Source organism: Thermothelomyces heterothallicus (genome assembly GCF_042370625.1).
Source record: "Thermothelomyces heterothallicus CBS 202.75 unplaced genomic scaffold P884_scaffold_10, whole genome shotgun sequence".
Lineage (NCBI taxonomy): Eukaryota > Fungi > Ascomycota > Sordariomycetes > Sordariales > Chaetomiaceae > Thermothelomyces > Thermothelomyces heterothallicus.
In genome coordinates, this window is record NW_027192571.1 from 974,832 (window position 1) to 992,144 (window position 17,313).

General features: G+C 57.2%; 4 protein-coding genes across 4 annotated transcripts; 2 read left to right on the forward strand and 2 right to left on the reverse strand.

The window, feature by feature from the left end:
- Positions 1-4,065: 4,065 nt before the first annotated feature.
- P884DRAFT_223556 (uncharacterized protein) lies at positions 4,066-5,736 on the reverse strand. Its single transcript, XM_069439567.1, has 4 exons — positions 5,210-5,736; positions 4,910-5,111; positions 4,750-4,814; positions 4,066-4,691 (listed from the first exon to the last, which is right to left on the reverse strand). The coding sequence occupies exons 1-4, from the start codon at positions 5,491-5,493 to the stop codon at positions 4,103-4,105; spliced, it is 1,140 nt and encodes a 379-aa protein (XP_069297978.1). The 5' UTR covers positions 5,494-5,736; the 3' UTR covers positions 4,066-4,102.
- A 1,561-nt stretch (positions 5,737-7,297) lies between these two features.
- Positions 7,298-11,614, reverse strand: P884DRAFT_306914 (uncharacterized protein; the record flags this gene model as incomplete). Its single annotated transcript, XM_069445121.1, has 4 exons — positions 11,593-11,614; positions 11,317-11,416; positions 10,251-11,204; positions 7,298-10,176 (listed from the first exon to the last, which is right to left on the reverse strand). Exons 1-4 carry the CDS (start codon positions 11,593-11,595, stop codon positions 7,298-7,300), a joined length of 3,936 nt encoding a protein of 1,311 aa, XP_069297979.1. The 5' UTR covers positions 11,596-11,614.
- Positions 11,615-12,681: 1,067 nt separating this feature from the next.
- P884DRAFT_199871 (uncharacterized protein) lies at positions 12,682-12,882 on the forward strand (the record flags this gene model as incomplete). Its single annotated transcript, XM_069438258.1, has 1 exon — positions 12,682-12,882. A coding segment is annotated over one exon (201 nt), but the record flags the coding sequence as incomplete, so codon positions are not given.
- Positions 12,883-13,763: 881 nt separating this feature from the next.
- On the forward strand, positions 13,764-15,704 carry P884DRAFT_277510 (uncharacterized protein; the record flags this gene model as incomplete). Its single annotated transcript, XM_069443083.1, has 2 exons — positions 13,764-14,636; positions 14,811-15,704. 2 exons carry the CDS (start codon positions 13,764-13,766, stop codon positions 15,702-15,704), a joined length of 1,767 nt encoding a protein of 588 aa, XP_069297981.1.
- Positions 15,705-17,313: the final 1,609 nt, after the last annotated feature.

Genomic DNA, 17,313 nt, shown 5'->3' on the forward strand with positions numbered 1-17,313 from the left:
AACGGGGACCCCGCTATGACGACATTGTGGAGTTTCTATTGTGGGGCAGGGCTTCAACCTGGCCAATGATCGGGAGCGTACGGTCTTGCTCAACGATGTGTCAGGCGCCAAGAACCGCTTTCTCCATCAACGAACATCTACTACGTAGGTTGCATTTTGCTGATGACCAGGTTTCGACTCGTTCCGCGTCCCATCACGTTAAAGAAGCGTCCTGATTTCCTCCTTCAGGAACTACACTACTTTGGTACACTGTTAAAGGAGTCGACCGCATTTCGTACCATTTTCTACACAGTAAGCGTGGCCAGGAAGGGCCGGCTGTTTCAGGTTCTCGTGTGTTTTGGTTTTGCTTCCTCTTATCGGGCCTTTCCGGATCTGCAACTTCTCCCAGGGACGGCCATTCAATGGCCGCCGGGCTACCAACTAGGTCAACAAGCACAGTTCGTTTACAATTTACTACTTGAGACATAATAACCAGATCCGCCAAAGATTCGGCAGCGTTACACGTCTCCAAGAAACATCCGGATCATGAGGCTACCGAGCACCCATCTCCCACCCCGAAACCACTCCCAACCGAGCAATCGGCAATATCCGTGGAACTGCCGCCTGCTGCTGTCTTCAACAACCTGGCAATAAGCAATTCACTGATATACCACCACCTGCTCGCTTCCCATCGTCGTGCATTACCACGCTAGGTAACTGGGTGACCACTGGTTAGCTGCAGCTCCTTCCTCGAAGGCCGTCGTGAACAGCTGTGATTCGAGGTTGCCTTGATTCGAGCCCACCTTTACCCCGGCCTCCTGCAGGGCAAGTTGGAACGCCCCACCAAGTCTTTCCGTTTCCGCATATCACCAGATGTCGCCGAGCAGGAGGTTTTTTGCTCTTTCGTGGAGGCTACCTGCAGCCATGGGAGTTTTTTCAGAATCCGATCTGGCAAGCACACTGGCCAATGACTAGCATTGCATGGAACAACCGAAGATCCATGCCTTTTGCCAGCCCTTTTGCAGCCACCATGGTCTGATTTTCGCCTACCTCTTTTTGCGGCATATCTTTGCTGTCGCGTTCCCTGGCTTTAACCCCTGCAAACCCCTGCAATAGCGGCTGCCAATTCCGCCCATTTTGACCAAACGACCCTATCGCGTCTCCTCAGAGTAATGCACCTCGCAGTTGGCGGCCCGGGGGCCTCGCAGATGGCTTCCTCGGTTTGAGATCTATTCCCGATAGTTGTTGTTTTGGGACTTCTGACCTCGGCAACCGCGGCCGCGAGGCGATTCGGCCCGGTCAGCGCTCTTTCTGGCACCACGGTCTTCTCATACCATGAGAGCAGGACCGAACTCTCTCTATTGCTGGTCATCATGAACCGCTTTCATTGAACACTTGAAGCCGAACACATGCTCGTTAGACGTGGTTCTTTTCGTGAAAGCTGAGGCCGCCTAATTATCACTAGTTCTGAGCTTCCAAATTTCGACGGATCAGGCGAATCGGCACCGCTTGGCTAGTCCAGGGAATTCCACAGCGCAAATGGCCTAAAGGATCGCCGTCAAGAGACGATCTCTTGACCTTCGATTGCCGTCATGCCACTCCCACCAGAAGGCTTCGGCCTATGGCACGAGCGCATCCGCAGACTTCTAGCTTGATCAACGCCATCTCGAGGTGGAACACGTCGTCCGAAGTCCGTTGAGGGCAGAGCGGAAAGCTCGACAGGGAACTTGAATCCTAGTCCGCATCTGGCAACGTACCCTTGCGTCGATCAGGGAACACCCGATTTGGTGGAGATGTTGACCCAGCAGTTGTTGTTGGTTTGGGACGCTGCTACGAACAGCGGCAGAGTCGTTGGTTCGATGCCTCTAGGCCGACCGAAGTTCAAACTCTGAAAATCTGTTCGATATCAATTCCTCAAATAGAAGGTAGAGGCATGTTTTGGGAGGGGGCAGCCTCGACAGCGATCGCTTTCTACCCGTTTCCTTTAAAAAAGGAAAAACCCGGCTGGGACGTATCAGGAGTTCACTTAGTTGGCTGACTGTGTGCGTGTCTTCTTGCCGAAAGGAAACGATTCCCCTTGCGCAGGCTGCTTTCCAATGGCAAGTGGTTACACCAGTCCTGCTGCCGGTCCAAGTCGAGTGCTTTGTTAGTCGTGGATAGTGGTGGTAAGGCAATAATTCCTGCCAAGGCCAAAGGGTCCTCCTGCAACCGCAATAATAGTTATTAATCGTGCACCTGCAAGCAGTCTATACCCCCCGCCTTACCTCCCGGATCGGGAAAGAGAGCCAAAACACAAACGTGGCATCCATGCGGCACTTTTATAGGATGACGGTTTGCCGGAACACCCCTCGCGCCTCCCCCTTATTAACTACAGAGCATAGCGCAAGTTATAGCGTGCTGCGAGTAATCCGAGCCCCGCCGCCGCCGCGACAACCCCCTGCGACAACCCCTCATTTTCTCGCGCGTTCCCGGAGGCCTCGCACCCGCGGTGGATCCCCCGTGGCCGGCTCGCGGAGCCAATGACCTCGCCGGACGCCGGGCTCGCCAAGGCCTGCCGCCCCCGTCCGGCTGCGGCGGTGGGGTCCTCGGATCCGCTCTACCGTTTTCACTCCCTCTCCAGGGGGCTTCGTGCCGATCTGCTCCGTAACCGTGCCACCAAGTCCCGCGTTCCCGCACTGTGGGAAGCAGGAAAGCGAAAGCCCGGCTGCGGGATCGGATAAGACGGCATTTCTCGGGTTGGTTGTGTGCGTGTCCTGTAATGCTGTACTCCGTACTATTGGGAGGTTCCCGGGACCCTCATGGGGGGGGGGGGGCCCTTGGTTCAGGGGATACGTTGCCCTCTTTTGATTCGTCCACCATAGCCCAGTCGTCAGTCTTATTCTCATTTGCAACCCCCGCTGTGCGTAAAAATACCCCCCTCCCCCCCCCCCCCCCCCGAGTGCTGCAGTTTTGGAGGCAAGGGGGCCCGCATCGAGATGAAAGTGACGTGCAAGAAGAGATGTTGGTGAGGAGGGGAACGCAGCGGGGCGGGAGGGAACAGTCCTTTTCCGGGTTTCATTCTGGTCGGCTGGCAGGGAGCTCGCCATCTCTGAAGGTCGCAGTCCGCGAAAAGGGGAGAGGAGACTAGATGGGAAGCGTCGTCTCTTCGACCTGGAGGATCTCGAACCGCGAACCGTTACATCTGACCAGGAAAACGATGGAGCTCGCTGGAGTCCATAGGGCTGTTGGGCCAGGAAAAAAACCTGGGGAAAACGGAGTCAGATACAGAGATCAGCAAGCTCTAAAGGCATGTTTATAATCCATCGGCTTGGTTTGCTGTGGGGATGGTGGCAACAGGAGTTGTCTCAAAATCTATGGAAACAATTCCTTCTAGTATCTGTTTTCAACCTTGTTCTTGGTCGCCGCCAGCAAGTTGCTGGCCCAGGTCTTGGATAGGAGATCGCCTATCTATTATTAGACTATTTACGCCTGCCGACTGACCTCGGCTCGCCGATGCCGTTCCTGCTGCGTAAGGGCGCCGACCAACCTCGAGCGAACTGGTCCAGAAGAACCCTCAGCAGTTACGAATTGCACGATGGGCGCTCAGTCCGCTACAGGTTACTGATGCTATCGTCGCGAGCCAGGACCGAGTAGTTGGCTGCTTCTAGCCCCGCTGTATTGATCTCCGGCTAGAATGTCACTACAAAAACCCTCATCCATTACCCCCCTCTCGGCGGTCTCTGGCCGCGATCATCTCTGCTCAGACAAGGGAAACTCGGCCGGTAGAGATTTCAAAAATGACGGCAGCCTTCTACCTCAATGACCGGGAGAGCACCGGGAAGTTGTTCCCGTTAACTCACTACTAATTATGGCTTTTCTCAAGCTCGTCCAAGCGTCATAAAGACGCACATTAACAGCACCTAGGTCCTGAACAAGGAGAAAGTGGCTAGAGGGCAAAGGGAGGAGGGAGAGCACTTTGGAGATTGGCAAAGTTGGTGTGTCCGACAAACAAGGAAATAGGAATCTATCTTGCATGGGATATCAGCAACAAGCAACATACAAAGTCTTGATAGACAGGAAAAGAATTGACCGCCCGCCGTCCCGTACCTAGAGCCCCTCCCTTATAATTTCCCCATTCCCGTTGTCATCCCCTTGTCACGGGCCGGAGCGCCATCTCGTCCGGCTCCTCTCTTCTCCTCCTCCTCTTCCAGGACCGCATCCCAACGACGACGAAGACGATGCTGTTCCAGAAGCCGCGGAGTGAGCCGGTGAAGCCGACGACGAGCAGCAGCGGGTACGAGGAAAAGCCCGGCTTTGCGAAGGAGGCGACGCGGTTGGTCGACGGGGCTACCCAGACCAGGAGCAGCGCGAGGAAGAAGAAGAGGGGCATCAGTATGTACTGTCGGAACGAGAGAGAGGACGGGTTGGAGGGAATGATGCGGGTGGAGGTGGACGCGGCGTAGGACTTGCCGCCGCCGCCACTGCGGCTGATAATGGTGGTGGTGGTGGCGCCGTTGGGGCCGCCGTAATCGGCCGTGGTTGAGTTGCGGGAGGAACCGGGGTAAGACACGGCCGTGACGGGCGGAATGCCACTGTCATCGTCGGCAGCAGCGGCAGTGACGGTAGCGGTCGCCCGGTGCATACTGCTGGCGATGGACTCGAGAACATGTCGGCGCTTGACGATCTCCAAGCCTACGAGCAGGTACAGGGCTATGGTGATTATGATGCTGGACCTGGTGATGCGTCAGTTAGGCACGCCTCTTGACATCATTCGAACAAAAGCACCGTTACCAGATGGGCACGTAGTATATGACGATTCTGAACAATATCCACTTCGGGGCGATTGCACACCAGAGCTGTTCGAAGGGAAGGGAACCCAGAGCGTTAGTGTTGTTTGTGGACCGTATGCTAAACCCGGTAGGCTTGGACGTGGGGGACAAGCGCTGCGTACCGTCACTCCGCCATACATGGGGCCCTTGTCCGGGGTTCTGATAAACAACATCACGAAGGCGGGGATGAAGGTGACGGTCGTGATGCCGGCCACATACTTCCATTCCAGCCTCCGCAGCGACTCAATGTCGTAACTGTGATAAACGATCAAGTAGACATTTACGGCCATGGCCAACGTCCAGAGCACGTCCGCAATTGGGAACCTGTAGGTATTTTCGTCGTTAATTAGAAACAGAGATTATGTTGTTTCAGAGCAAAAAGAGGGGCTGGGACATCTTGGTGTGCTGGAGTCCCAACGTACATCTGGTTCAGGAAGCCCTGGAATTGGCAGAGGGCGGACGTATCCCCCGCTCTGGGCCCGTTGGTCGAGATCATTGTACACGTTACGTCGAGAGCATTGTAAAAGGCGTTGATGACGATGAGGCGGTGCATGGGATTCCGGAAGTGCTTTGTGAAGCAGAATGTCAAGAGGATGGTCAGGACACCGAGGGCGGAGAGCGTCGACGCCAGGCGCGTCACGGCGGTCAGGACCAGGCGCTGGCCCTCGTCGAGGGTGGCACCCTCGCCACCGCGGATGTGCAACATGGCGGCTGCCGTACGCTCCCAGTCATGTCAGTTCAAGTCGAGTGGCGATCCTGCCGCCCGACTGGGTGTCATCGTCGTCGCTGCTGCTGATTTTGGGATGCGGCCATCGTCGAGAGAGCGCGAGGATGGTGAAACTCGAACTGCTGTGTCCCATGGCTGAGGTCTGAGGAGGTCGATATATCGATTGAGAGGCATGGCGCGATAGGCTGTGGTGGATGGCGTGCTCCAACCGATTGGGATATAACACGCCTTGTTATCTGCTTGGCTGATTGGGCTTCTCAGCGGAAATCTGAGGCTGTGGGGGGGCGGTCCAATCAAGCTGTGCACCTATGCAAGTTCAGCTCCTAAATGGCCGTGAGTGGCAACTGCGATTTCCCAAGACCATGGGTCCTGCCGCGTGCGGCGTGGGGGTTACAGAGCAGAAGCAAGGGGTCCATAACCCGATGCTACGGTTCGCACCATACGTCAGGGAGCCATCGAAAACCGGTGACTACACTAATTAATTAGTGTAAAGCAAAGTGTTGTTCTGGAGCTTAACACTTAAAAAACCTCAAACCACCCGCTCCCTTGGTTCCCGCGATTTCACAGCTGCTTACGAGGGTTGTTGGATGTCGACAATGACAGGAGCGAGAACATGTGGTTAAGGAGACGACAGCAGGCGCTAACCAACGGCAGTTAGTTGTTCGTCAATACGCCCAAGGAAAGGTCGACAAGCTGGGTCATGCTGACTCCTGCACTCTCTCCCTCCCATTGAGGTCCGCGTGTTGTCTTTCACCATCGACTGGAAGAATTTCGACATGGCAAATAAAGATTGCCCATCGTCACCTTGCCAACGTATTTGGTAATTCCCTTCACTACGACGCTGTAACATAAGCAACCTGGGGTTGGGCAGCGATGTGCTTTGTTCAGCACATCCCGCGGCCCCACGCAGCCAGCCGCATTGCTTTTTGTCGCAGCACGTCGCATCTATCGACCCAAAGTTATGCAGAGCGAGAAGAACAATTTCGAGCAGAGAGCCGTGAGGAGCGACTTCAGGGTGCAGTGGCTATAAACGGAAAACAACAGCATATTAATTAGTGTGCGTGTGTCATGCATACGGCCCTTCATAGCAAGCATTATATTCCCGTCTTCATGAGATTCTAGAAAAGGGTGGGTGGTATAATTATGCGGAGAAGCCCACAGAGGTTCTCGCAGTTGCTGCCGCTTTCCAGAAACTCGGAACAGGATTTGACGTTAGAAAATACCGTGACTTGTCGTCTACGTAATTACCTTGACGTTATGCTTCGCTACGCCTCAGTTCCGAGGCACCATAGTAAGCCCGAGGTTTCGCTTCGTGCTGCGATTGCCTTAAAACGAAGAGTTATAAGTCGTAATAGAGGAAGGTGCATGATTGATGCCCGGCTACTCGCAACTGCAGTCATAATTATCCCTGTGGCGAATGCACCATCGTTTGCAGGCGACGCGTAGGGAAAGAGCTTCGCGTACGGATGGAAGTAAGGGACCTGGTGGCCACTCAGATATACGGGAAACCTTTTGGGAGAAAAGTTTTACACTTTTACAAGGAGCGAAGCTCTTTCCTTCACTCTTCAATAGCACATTTCCGTCAGGGAACTTTGACAAGCCAAAACGAAGCTCCAAGCCGAGCTCCCATCCTTCGCTCTCCAATGTAAGGATTTTGGACATCTCTGACTCGCTCGATTGATGGATGCCTCAACTCAAGGATCATTGATTAATAATAGTTTCAGATTTTGAATGTGATTATTTTAAACCTATCTTTAGACAAGAAAACGCTGGTACGACATGATCAAGGCAGTCTACGCTCTAATCCCCATTGACTGGTTTGACTGGCCTCGGAACGGGGTTGGTTGCCGGGCGACATGGCGCCGATGCTGGCGGCCAGCAGACCGGGCGCCCCGACGGCCGACCGCATTGCCGACCCAGAGCGCTTCCGCCGCCTGAGCTTCCGCTCGCCCTCAGTCTTCTTGGTTCGGTCAACGGCAAAGGCATCGGCCAGCGCCGCCATCCGCCCGCCGCGCACCCGCTTCAGGAAGGCGAGGTCATCCCGCACTGAGAACATGGTGCTCCCGAAATCTCGACCGACGCCACCGGCTTCGGCATACTCGACGGCATAGGCGCCCCAGAGGGCATCCGTATCTGCAGCGGGGACGAAAACCCGTCCCCGCTCCTCGTCTTCGGCGTTCTTCCGGCGGCGCCACGAGGGAAGCCTTCGAGCTGCCCACCGCACCCCGGCGCGGATCCACCGGTCCGGGAGCAGGCGGATGAGGACACCGATGGGGATGGAGAAGAAGCCGAGGACGAGGGAAATGGCCCACTGAGGACCGGTCAGACGGGTGACTACGAAGGCATCGCCGCCAAAGAAGATGATGAGGACCTGGCCGGCCACCATGACAGCCATCATGAACGCGAAGAGCGGGTTACGGTGCAGGCCCTCGAGGATGTTGAGCCGGTTGTCGATGCGCCGGCTGTTGACGAGCTTGAAGATCTGCATGAACACAAAGACGTTGAAGACGAGGGTGCGCTGCTGGGGCTCTGAATAGGACGACGGGAGCAGGGACGGCCCAGCAAAGTGCAGGGTCAGGGTGACGGCTAGCTGGTACACACACTGGCCCAGGATCATCTTCCACATGGTTAGGTTGATGAGGGGCGCGAGCCGGGGCTCCGGGGCACGGTCCAGGAGGCTGTCGGTGGGCGGGTCACTGGCCAGGGCGAGGGCGGCGAAAGTGTCCATGATGAGGTTGACCCAGAGTAGCTGGATGGCGTTGAGGACGGAGCGCTCCTGGTCACTGGCAATGGCCGAGACAAAGGTCAGCACCACGGCCGTGATGTTGACCGTGATTTGGAATTGGAGGAACTTCTTGACGGCGTCGTTGATAGCCCGTCCCCAGGCAAGTGCCTTGACGATGGACGAGAAGTTGTCGTCCATGAGGATCACGTCCGACGCCTCTTTGGCCACCTCGGTGCCCATGATGCCCATCGAGAAGCCCACATCGGCCGCCTTGAGCGCCGGCGCATCGTTGGTCCCATCTCCCGTGACGGCCACCACCTCGCCAAGCGACCGCAGCGACTCGACCAGCACCCGCTTGTCCTCGGGACTCGACCGCGCCAGCACCCGCAGCTTGCGGACGATGCCGCGCCTCTGCTCCTCGCCGAGCCGCCGGAACGCCGCTCCCTCCATCACTGCATGCTCTTGCCCATGCCCATTACCACCCTCGTCCTCTTGAGCGAGGATGCCGCACTCGAGTGCAATCGCCCGCGCCGTCTCGATCTTGTCACCAGTCACCATCTTGACCGCCACCGACGCCCGCCGGCAGTCGAGCACGGCCGCCGGCACGCCCTCGCGCACCGGGTCCTGGATGGCCACCAGGGCGATCCACGTCATGTCGCGGAATACGTCGTCAAGCTCAACGGCCCAATCCTCGTCCCTGCCACCGTTGTCATCGCCGTCAACTCCGTCGTCATGGTTCTCCCGCCTCCCAACCCCAGCCCCGTTACCGGTTCGCGACGGGGGCCACTCGTCCATATCGCGAAAGGCCAGGGCGAGCGTGCGGAGAGACCGCGACGCATACCGCGACGCGGTTTCGGCGATGCGCGTCTTATCGGGTTCCCGGAGCGGCGAGCGCGGGAGTGGCCCGGCCCCGCCCGGGTCGGCCACACCGGCGCTGCACCTCTCCAGCACCACCTCGGGCGCCCCTTTGACCAGCAGCCGGTATCGATTTCGGTGTGGGCGGTACCCCCGCCCTCCGGATCCGGAGTCGTCATTCTCGCCGTTGTCGCCGCCACCGCCGTCATCGCCGTAACCGGGAGGCCGCTGGATGACGGAGCCCATGCACTTGCGCCGCGAGCTGAACGGGAAAAGGTGCACTAGTGGGTGCTTACCACGCTCGGCCGATAGCGGGCCCAGCTCCAGGTCCCGCTTGGCCCAATCCAGCAGCGCTGTCTCGGTCTTGGTGCCAACGAAGACGAGCTTGCCTCTCTCGTCTTGGCCCTCGAAGGCAGTCGTGTTGATGGCGATTGACTCCTTTACGAGCTCTCGAAACTCGGGGCTCGTCGCCGCCAGAAACTCTTGTTGTTGTCGATGTTTTTGTGTCTTCTGCTGTTCTTGCTGCTGCTGCTGCTGCTGTTCGTGTTGCTTCTTTTGCTGTGGTCGTTGTGGCTGCTCTGTTGCGTCCCCCGCCGGCCATCCCGGGCTCTCTACACCGCCGTCCTGGGTCGTTGTCGCTTTCCTCCTGTTTTCAAGAGTCCCATAACCACTGTCAGAACCCTCCGAGCTAGCAATCCTCCCGTCGCCAAAGGTGACGACCCCTTCTCCCGTACCGAGACTGCCCGCGACCACCGTCATGACGTTCTCGGTCAGTGTTCCTGTCTTGTCGGAGCAGATCACCGTCGCGTTGCCCATGGTCTCGCACGACTGCAGATGTCTCACCAGGTTGTTTTCCCTCGTCATCTTCTTCGTGGCAAACGCCAGGGACAGTGTCACGGCCAGTGGTAAACCCTCGGGCACGGCGACCACGATGATGGTTATGGCCGTCATGAGAATTCGCAGGAAAGTTTGTCCCTTTTCGTCGCCGCTGGCTGGATTGCCAGGGAGCTCTGCAAGAAACTCGATGAAGAGCACGGTGAAGAGCAGCAGGCCGGCGCCGCTGCCCAGCTTGGCGATGTACCCTGGGCATCATCAGTATTCTATAAGCATAAAGTCGTAGGAGAAAGCTGAGACTATGTAAGGCAAAAGGGCCTACCCGCGAGCACATTCAACCTCCCCTGCAGCGGTGTCATGCCGGGGTCAGTGCGGAGCGCCATCCTGGTCCGTCCATACACGGAATGCCGCCCGACCGCCGTCACGAGGAAGGTCCCCACACCGTCCAGGACCCGGGAGCCCGAGAGGAGGAAGGGGTCCATCTTGGCGAGCGTCCTGGCGTCTGCATCGTGAGCCCGCCGGAACGCTCGCGAGACGGCCTCGGCCGGCATCTTCCTGACCACACCCGACTCGCCCGTCGCCGACGACTCGTCGCAGCCGACGCTGTGGCCGTCAATCAGCACCCCATCGACGGGGATCACGTCGCCCTGCTCTAGGACCATGACGTCGCCCACTAGCACATCGTGCACTGATACCTTGGCCGTCCTGCCGGACCGGACCAGTGCCACGGATCGGTCCTCTTTCTTCTCTTTGAGCTTGCGGAACTGCCACTCCTTCTGCCAGTCGTTGAGCGCGCTGACCAGGACGACGACCAGGACGGCAACCACAATGGCCACACCCTCGATCCACTCCACCCGCGCCCCCTCGGCATCACTACGGTGGCCATGGAAGGTCCGGTACAGGCCCAGGGCGAGCGAGACCACGGCGGCCACGCACAGAAGGATCAGCATCCGGTCCTGCAGCGCCACCCACGCCAACTCCAGGAACGACTTGGACTTGCGTTCCGGCAGCCGGTTTTCTCCAAACACACGTCGCCGGTCCGCGCCATCACCGCCAGCCTCTCCCTCGCTGCCGATTTGTAGACCCGCCCGGATGTCGGTCCGCAGGCCCTTTACCAATCCCTGCAGCCACCCTAACTGTTGCAGGACGGCGACCGACTTCGGCTCTATCAGCTTGGACAGGTGGCCTGGGCTGAAAGCAAACGGGTTGTCCTCGATATTGAAGAGCTCTTCTTCCCCTGGATCCGGCCGTATCCCGTCCGGGCGTGGTTCGGAGTCTACATAGGGCAGAGAGCGAGCGGGAGAGAGAGAGAGAGCAAAGTCAGTACAGACGCGGGTAGGGGAAAGGGGTGCCCGTTAGAGGTATGACTTAGGAATGGAGTCGCACACCGGGCTGACTGCCGGCCGCGGCAATGTCAATACTGATATCGGAGTCATTTTGCGGCGGTAATGAGGATTGGAAGGCCCCTTCGTTCTGAGCCATCTTGCCCTCTGTCTAAGACTGCAAGAACCATCCGTCTCTACAAAGAGAATGATTAAAAGGAGGGAAAGAAGATGAAAGGCGGTCGGACTGGAGACGGGCGGAGCGCGATATAGACAGGATGGCCCCCAAAACAAAATGTGTTGGAAATTGAGGTCGTAGCAAGGTAGATTAGCTGAGCTTACCATACCGGAACCTACCGCAAATGGCATGACGTTGAAAAAAGGGGCGCAGTCTAGCCTCTCCTTGGCGTGACGTCTCGTTGACGAGAGTGGTAAGAAGACCTCAGGCGGTGGCGAAGATGTGAATCAAAGGACGATTTATTACAAGCTACTTTAATAGCCAGGAATTAAGGGCCCGTGGTTATGGTTCTGGCACAGCCACACCCTAAAAGGCCAGTGGTGGTGGATCAGAACGATCGTCACAACAACAACGCGTTCCACTCCCAGGGCCGGTTCCTATGATCTAGTTCTCTGTTCCATCAGCGCATCCGGAACAGGGCCGAGGGTATTCTCACCCCGGAAACGCTCCGTCCTCTGGGGATGAAATTAGTAAGAAGTTATACGATATTGATTAATTAATTAGCCAGCAACATGCCCACCACCGGAGCGATTCCATCGGCCAACGATATATCGAGCCCCCAGGAAGGCGACGGCGGCAACACCGGCACCGCCTCGCCATCAAGGACGACGTGGATTGGATTTATCGTCTTTGGAATCTGCGCCGTGGCTCTGGCCATTGTCATAGTCATGCTCTTTTTGTACGCCGATGCTGCGCTGACATTGAATTCTCTTCTACTTCTTCTTCAACACCGCCCCTACCCAACCCCGAATATTCCGATATTCAGTTGCCAATTCACGGTTAGGAGAAGGAACCACGCAGTATCCGTCCGCAGCGATCCCGAGTCGTTGACGAGAGGGCGGACAAATCATTGCTCAAACAGCCACAGCGCGAGCCCGGGGGACCCGGCTGTCGTCGAGCTGGGCCGAACCTACAAGCAGCTCCGAGGGGATGATGCCGAGGATACCAAAATCCCCGCAACCCAACGTGGCCGGTCTGTTGAATGGCAAGTGGCCCTCTCCGCACGCTCCCCCTTCCTTGTCTTCCCTCCTTTCCCCCTCCATGTCCGGACCTCGTGCTGCTCTCTAGTTCCTCCCTCTCCTCTTAATTATCTCGTTCTCCCCTTCTTATCAGGCCCTCAGAAAAGTTTAAAAAATAGCTCTAACCTCAAATCCCAACACGGCCGACCGGCCCGTTAATTAACCCGCAGCGTCATATGCTTGGAGCCGTTCCGGGACCAGAGCCTGGTCCGCGCCCTGCCGTGCCACCACCTCTTCCACGCCGAGTGCATCGCCCGCTGGTTCCGCAAGCACCACGACACCTGCCCCATCTGCATGGCGCGCGACGACTCCGTCTCCGGCTCTGGCGGAAGGGCGTTGCCCGAGCAGCCGGCCCCTGCGTTCCTGGCATTCTGAGATTATAATTAGGTGGGGAAAAGATTGTATGCATGTAATTACTTAATAATAATCAATGATTCTTCGAGGACGGTTAGGACCGAGGCGAGAGTGAGTTCCTGGGGGACATTCGGGAAGGATGAGGCTGCTCGATTTTTTCTTTTTTTTTTTTTCTTTTTGGAAGTCGTCACGTTTGCGTGCACTGTAAGTATGTGCATATTTCCCCTGGCATAATAATTATTATGGCATTGCAAAACGTGGGCGCGAAGGAGTACCAAGCTCGACGGCTCTGGTGATGGCACAGAGAGATGAAGGACTAGATGGCGGGCACGACAGGCCCAGATGGCTAAGGTATGAACAGACCCGGAAGAATGGTGCACACGATGCCTTGGGGAGAAAAAGAAGGTGCCCGGTTTCCAGCCACGCAGTCCACAGTCTTATATACCAGTTGCACCCCAAGGGTGCTCTTTCCCAATATCAAGTAATTAATTAATTACTTAATTACCACTTAAGTGGCCTACTGCACTGTCCGACCTTTACCAATGCCTGACCTCATCATGTGTACCTTCCTTTACTTTAAGTCGCTGCATGGCAGGAGATAGGCGAGAGGGGGCCCGGTGCCTGACATGAACCTGACATCACATATTTAATAATTAATATGCTCGTCCAACCCGACGTGATAATGACGGTGGGTTGGGTTTTGAACTTCTCAAACCTACAGATTCCTCCGGAACACAGAACAACAGCGGCCGCATTTTCTCAAAGGAAAGAAGAGGCCCTCTCACAGCTACTGTGAGATTCTATTTCAGATCCCCTCTGGAATTAAAGTGTCATTTACTTTAAACACAAAACGCACAAGCGTTTCGCCGTTCGGGCGCTCCTCCGCAATTCTACGTCCGACCATGTCTGCTCCGTGGGAAGGGATCCCCGTCGTCGGACCGATGCTGGGTTCCCTGGCGGATGTCACCCAGAATCAGGCAATCCAATTGGGAGAGCAGGTGGGGACCGCCGCGAGCGTGGTGGCCGACGCCATCATTGGAAAGGAGAGGAAGGAGAGGGCCGTCACCGCGCTGCCGGCGTGGCTGGTGGACAAGTTTGCCGACAAGGATCGGATCGTCCAGGCCGCCAGTGAGACGGTCCGGGACGCCGCTGACGACTCGCTGGTTCAGCTGTCGGTACAGGTCCTGCAGCGGTGGCGCCCGATTCAGGATGGTGCCGCGGACGCGATCGAGAGAGCGCAAGACGACGAGGTCGAGAGCATCCTCCGGTGTTTGTGGCGCCTCGTCACCTCAATCTCCGAGAAGGTCAGCCCCGGGAAGCTGCTGAAGGCCCTGCCGGAACTGCCGCGGCTGGTGCTGGAGACCGCGCTCGGCACCGTGGGGCGGCTCGGGGTTCTCCGGGGCGGGATACTCAGCAACGAGATCAACGTGGCGACGCTGGGTCTCGTGTGGAACCACTTTGACGAGCTGGTCCAATTCTTCGTCGACCTGATCGAGTGCGTCAAGTGCTACGCCCCGGCGAGCTCGCTGGATGGCAAGGCCGCGCAGGGAGACCTGCACGGGCCCTACAACGAGCTGGATCTCTCGCAGCCCATGAACAGGCACGCCGTGGCCTGCCAGCTCCAGCGGCTCGTCAAGTCGGTCGTTTTCATCCTCAAGCGCGCGGCAGCACCTGTCAAATTCGAGCAGATCGACATGACCAAGGAGACGATCCTACCCAGCGACGACTGCGGCCTGGGCACCCTCATCGTGGTCCGACCGTCGGGATGGCAGTGCGTGGTGGAGCCGGGCATGCCACAGCGGCCCTGGACACGGCTCCCGCCCTCCTCCCCGCCTCCTCCCTCCTCACTGAAAGCAGGAGGAGGGGGCCCAGCCGGAAAGCCAGCCGGAGGAGGACCGGTGGCGGAGAGGCTGGGTCCGGGGGCACAGCCGTCGGACGAGCCGCCCCAGGTCACGAGGGAGAAGTGGTTCTTCGTCAACGGCATCGCGACGGAGCTCTTCTGGCTGCACCTCGCGTGCGAGAAGCTAGCCAAGAGGTACTCGCGCGAGGTCACCGGCGTCTTCAACCGGGGTGACGGCATCCTGTGGGACCTGATTGAGTGCGCCGGCGAGAGGGACGCCCGGGGCGCGGGAAGCGCGGGCAGCCAGAAGGCGGCCACCAATCGGACCAAGAGCAGCCGGATGGCCCAGGAGAAGCTCGAGGAGCAGCTGAGGGCCGCGCTGCGGCAGGCCGGGGAGGGCAGGGCGTACGACCACGTCGTGGTGATTGCCCACTCGCAGGGCTGCCTCCTGCTGCGCCCGGCGCTCGAGGAGCTGATCCTGTCCGCCGGGAAGGACTCGAGAGGAGCGGATGACATCCGGAGGACGATGCTGGATCGACTCTGCGTCTGTACGTTTGGGAGCCCGAGCGTGGACTGGAGGTTGGGGCGGGACGAGGACGGGGCCTTCCCGGCGCCCCTGAGGGGCAGCAAGCAGGAGAAGCGCGGAACGGACCTCGGGTTCCTCAGCTCGCACGTCCTCTGCACCGAACACTTCGCCAACGCGGCCGATTTCGTCGCGAAGCTCGGGGTCCTCAGCAAATATAAGGACGAGCACGACAGCGGCTACGAGCCGGACAGCGTCTTTGTCAACCGCGAGAAAGACTGGGTCGGCCACCTCTTTGGCACGCAGTACAGTCTCGAGAGCAGGCACTACGGGGCCGAGAAAGGGCCCGAGAAAAAGATCGGCAGGGTTGCTCAAATGGCGGGCTTCAGCTCTGTCTTACTCAACTGCCAAGGGGGGATCTCGATTCGAGACGCAATGAGGAACGCGAACGCTGGAGGACAACCGGATGGGATGGTGTGATCGAGACGGAAGTCGCAGGTAATTACGTTTCCAATCACATGTACGGACTCACTCCGTACAATAATAATACATGCAATTGGATCACGAGGGGGAGCTGACAGAGGCTCTTAGCGGGCGGCAATGCAACGTCGGCCCGTCCTTGTGTTTACCCGGCCGAGCCGGATACAGCGAGCAGCAGGGCGCTGACTTGCAGGCGGCGAGCCCTGGGTTGCGCAGCTTCGAGTCAATAACGCTCTCCGGAGGACCAGAGTTGGCCCAATGAGATGCGAAAGCGTATACGGTCCCCACGCATCCGAATGGGCGGGTTTTTGATCGTAGGAAAATGGGCAGGCCGGGGTAACTTGGTGTCCTGGGGAAGAAGGAGAAGGGAAGAAGAAGAGGGAAGGAAGTAAAATAGAATGGGAGAGACGGTCTTATACGTGCGAAGCGGTATCAAAGCTGGCCAATGAGGCGCGGGCATAGTCAATGCTGCTCCGATGCCCTGATCCCCTGCCCTCTGAAGACGCACTAGCGGTATTATACTGAACTAAAAAATGTTGACAACTGCCTAATCTTCTTTCCGGATCCAATTCCTTGACAATGTTCCTCTCGTATGGCATATTGCTACGTTTTTCATCCTGCGGGGGGGCCGGTGACGCAGGGAGGGAAGAAGGTGTCGTTAGTGCGATTACATAAGACTACCGACTTACCAACATTTCAACACCGCTAAAACCCTAACCCCAAACCTGCATCTTGACTTGATCCGGCCAACACCTTGGCAACCAGACGACAATGGACCATCTAGTATACAGTTTATATTAGCTCTTCTTCCCACACAGTTGTTGAAATTTTCGTCTGCACAGAGGGACATGACCGTGGGGTTCTGCATATCTGGCTGCGTGGGCTTGGAGCGCCCCGTCGACATTTGGCCTTAGACTCCTTGAGCCAGCACTCCTCTCACTCTGGCCCAATAAGAGGTTGAGTCAACCAAGTGTGTAAGGTGTGCATGGTGGAGGAAGTAATTAAATAATTAATTCCGTGGTCTCTGGCAACGTGACAGCAGTTCGAGTTATCAAACCGAATTCGCAATCAACCAGACCAGATCTTCTTGACGCTTTGCCGAACGCAGTGGGAGCTCCGGGAGCATTGAAAGCAGTGTCTGCAGTGGGAGGCTGTACGAAGGAAAGAGTGCCTTGTTGAAACTATCTACAAAGGAGACAAAAAGAGTGGTATTTATAGACAAAGGGACTGGCCAATGCGTTGAACAGCCTCATACAGCTGTGGCAAACGAGTGGCTAATACGCTTGGAAGCTCCACAGCTTCCGACACGCTTTCACACGTAATTAATTACATATAATACGTCACAGGCGAGCTTGGAATTGGCTCTCTGCGCTTAACAACCCTCTTCCGTACACAAGTCAGTTTCAAACCCTATCATCAAAAGGAACCCGTAAAGGAGAATCCGCACCAATCCTTGATATCATCATATCATGTCATTATTTCCAGTCCCGGCTTCCTCTCCCCGGGGTTTGAAGATATGAACTCGCGCCTTACACTTTCCCTGTCTGCCTCTGTCAAACGCAGTTAATTAGAAGACTCGAACGACAGAAGGAGACTTTGCCGCGGTGGC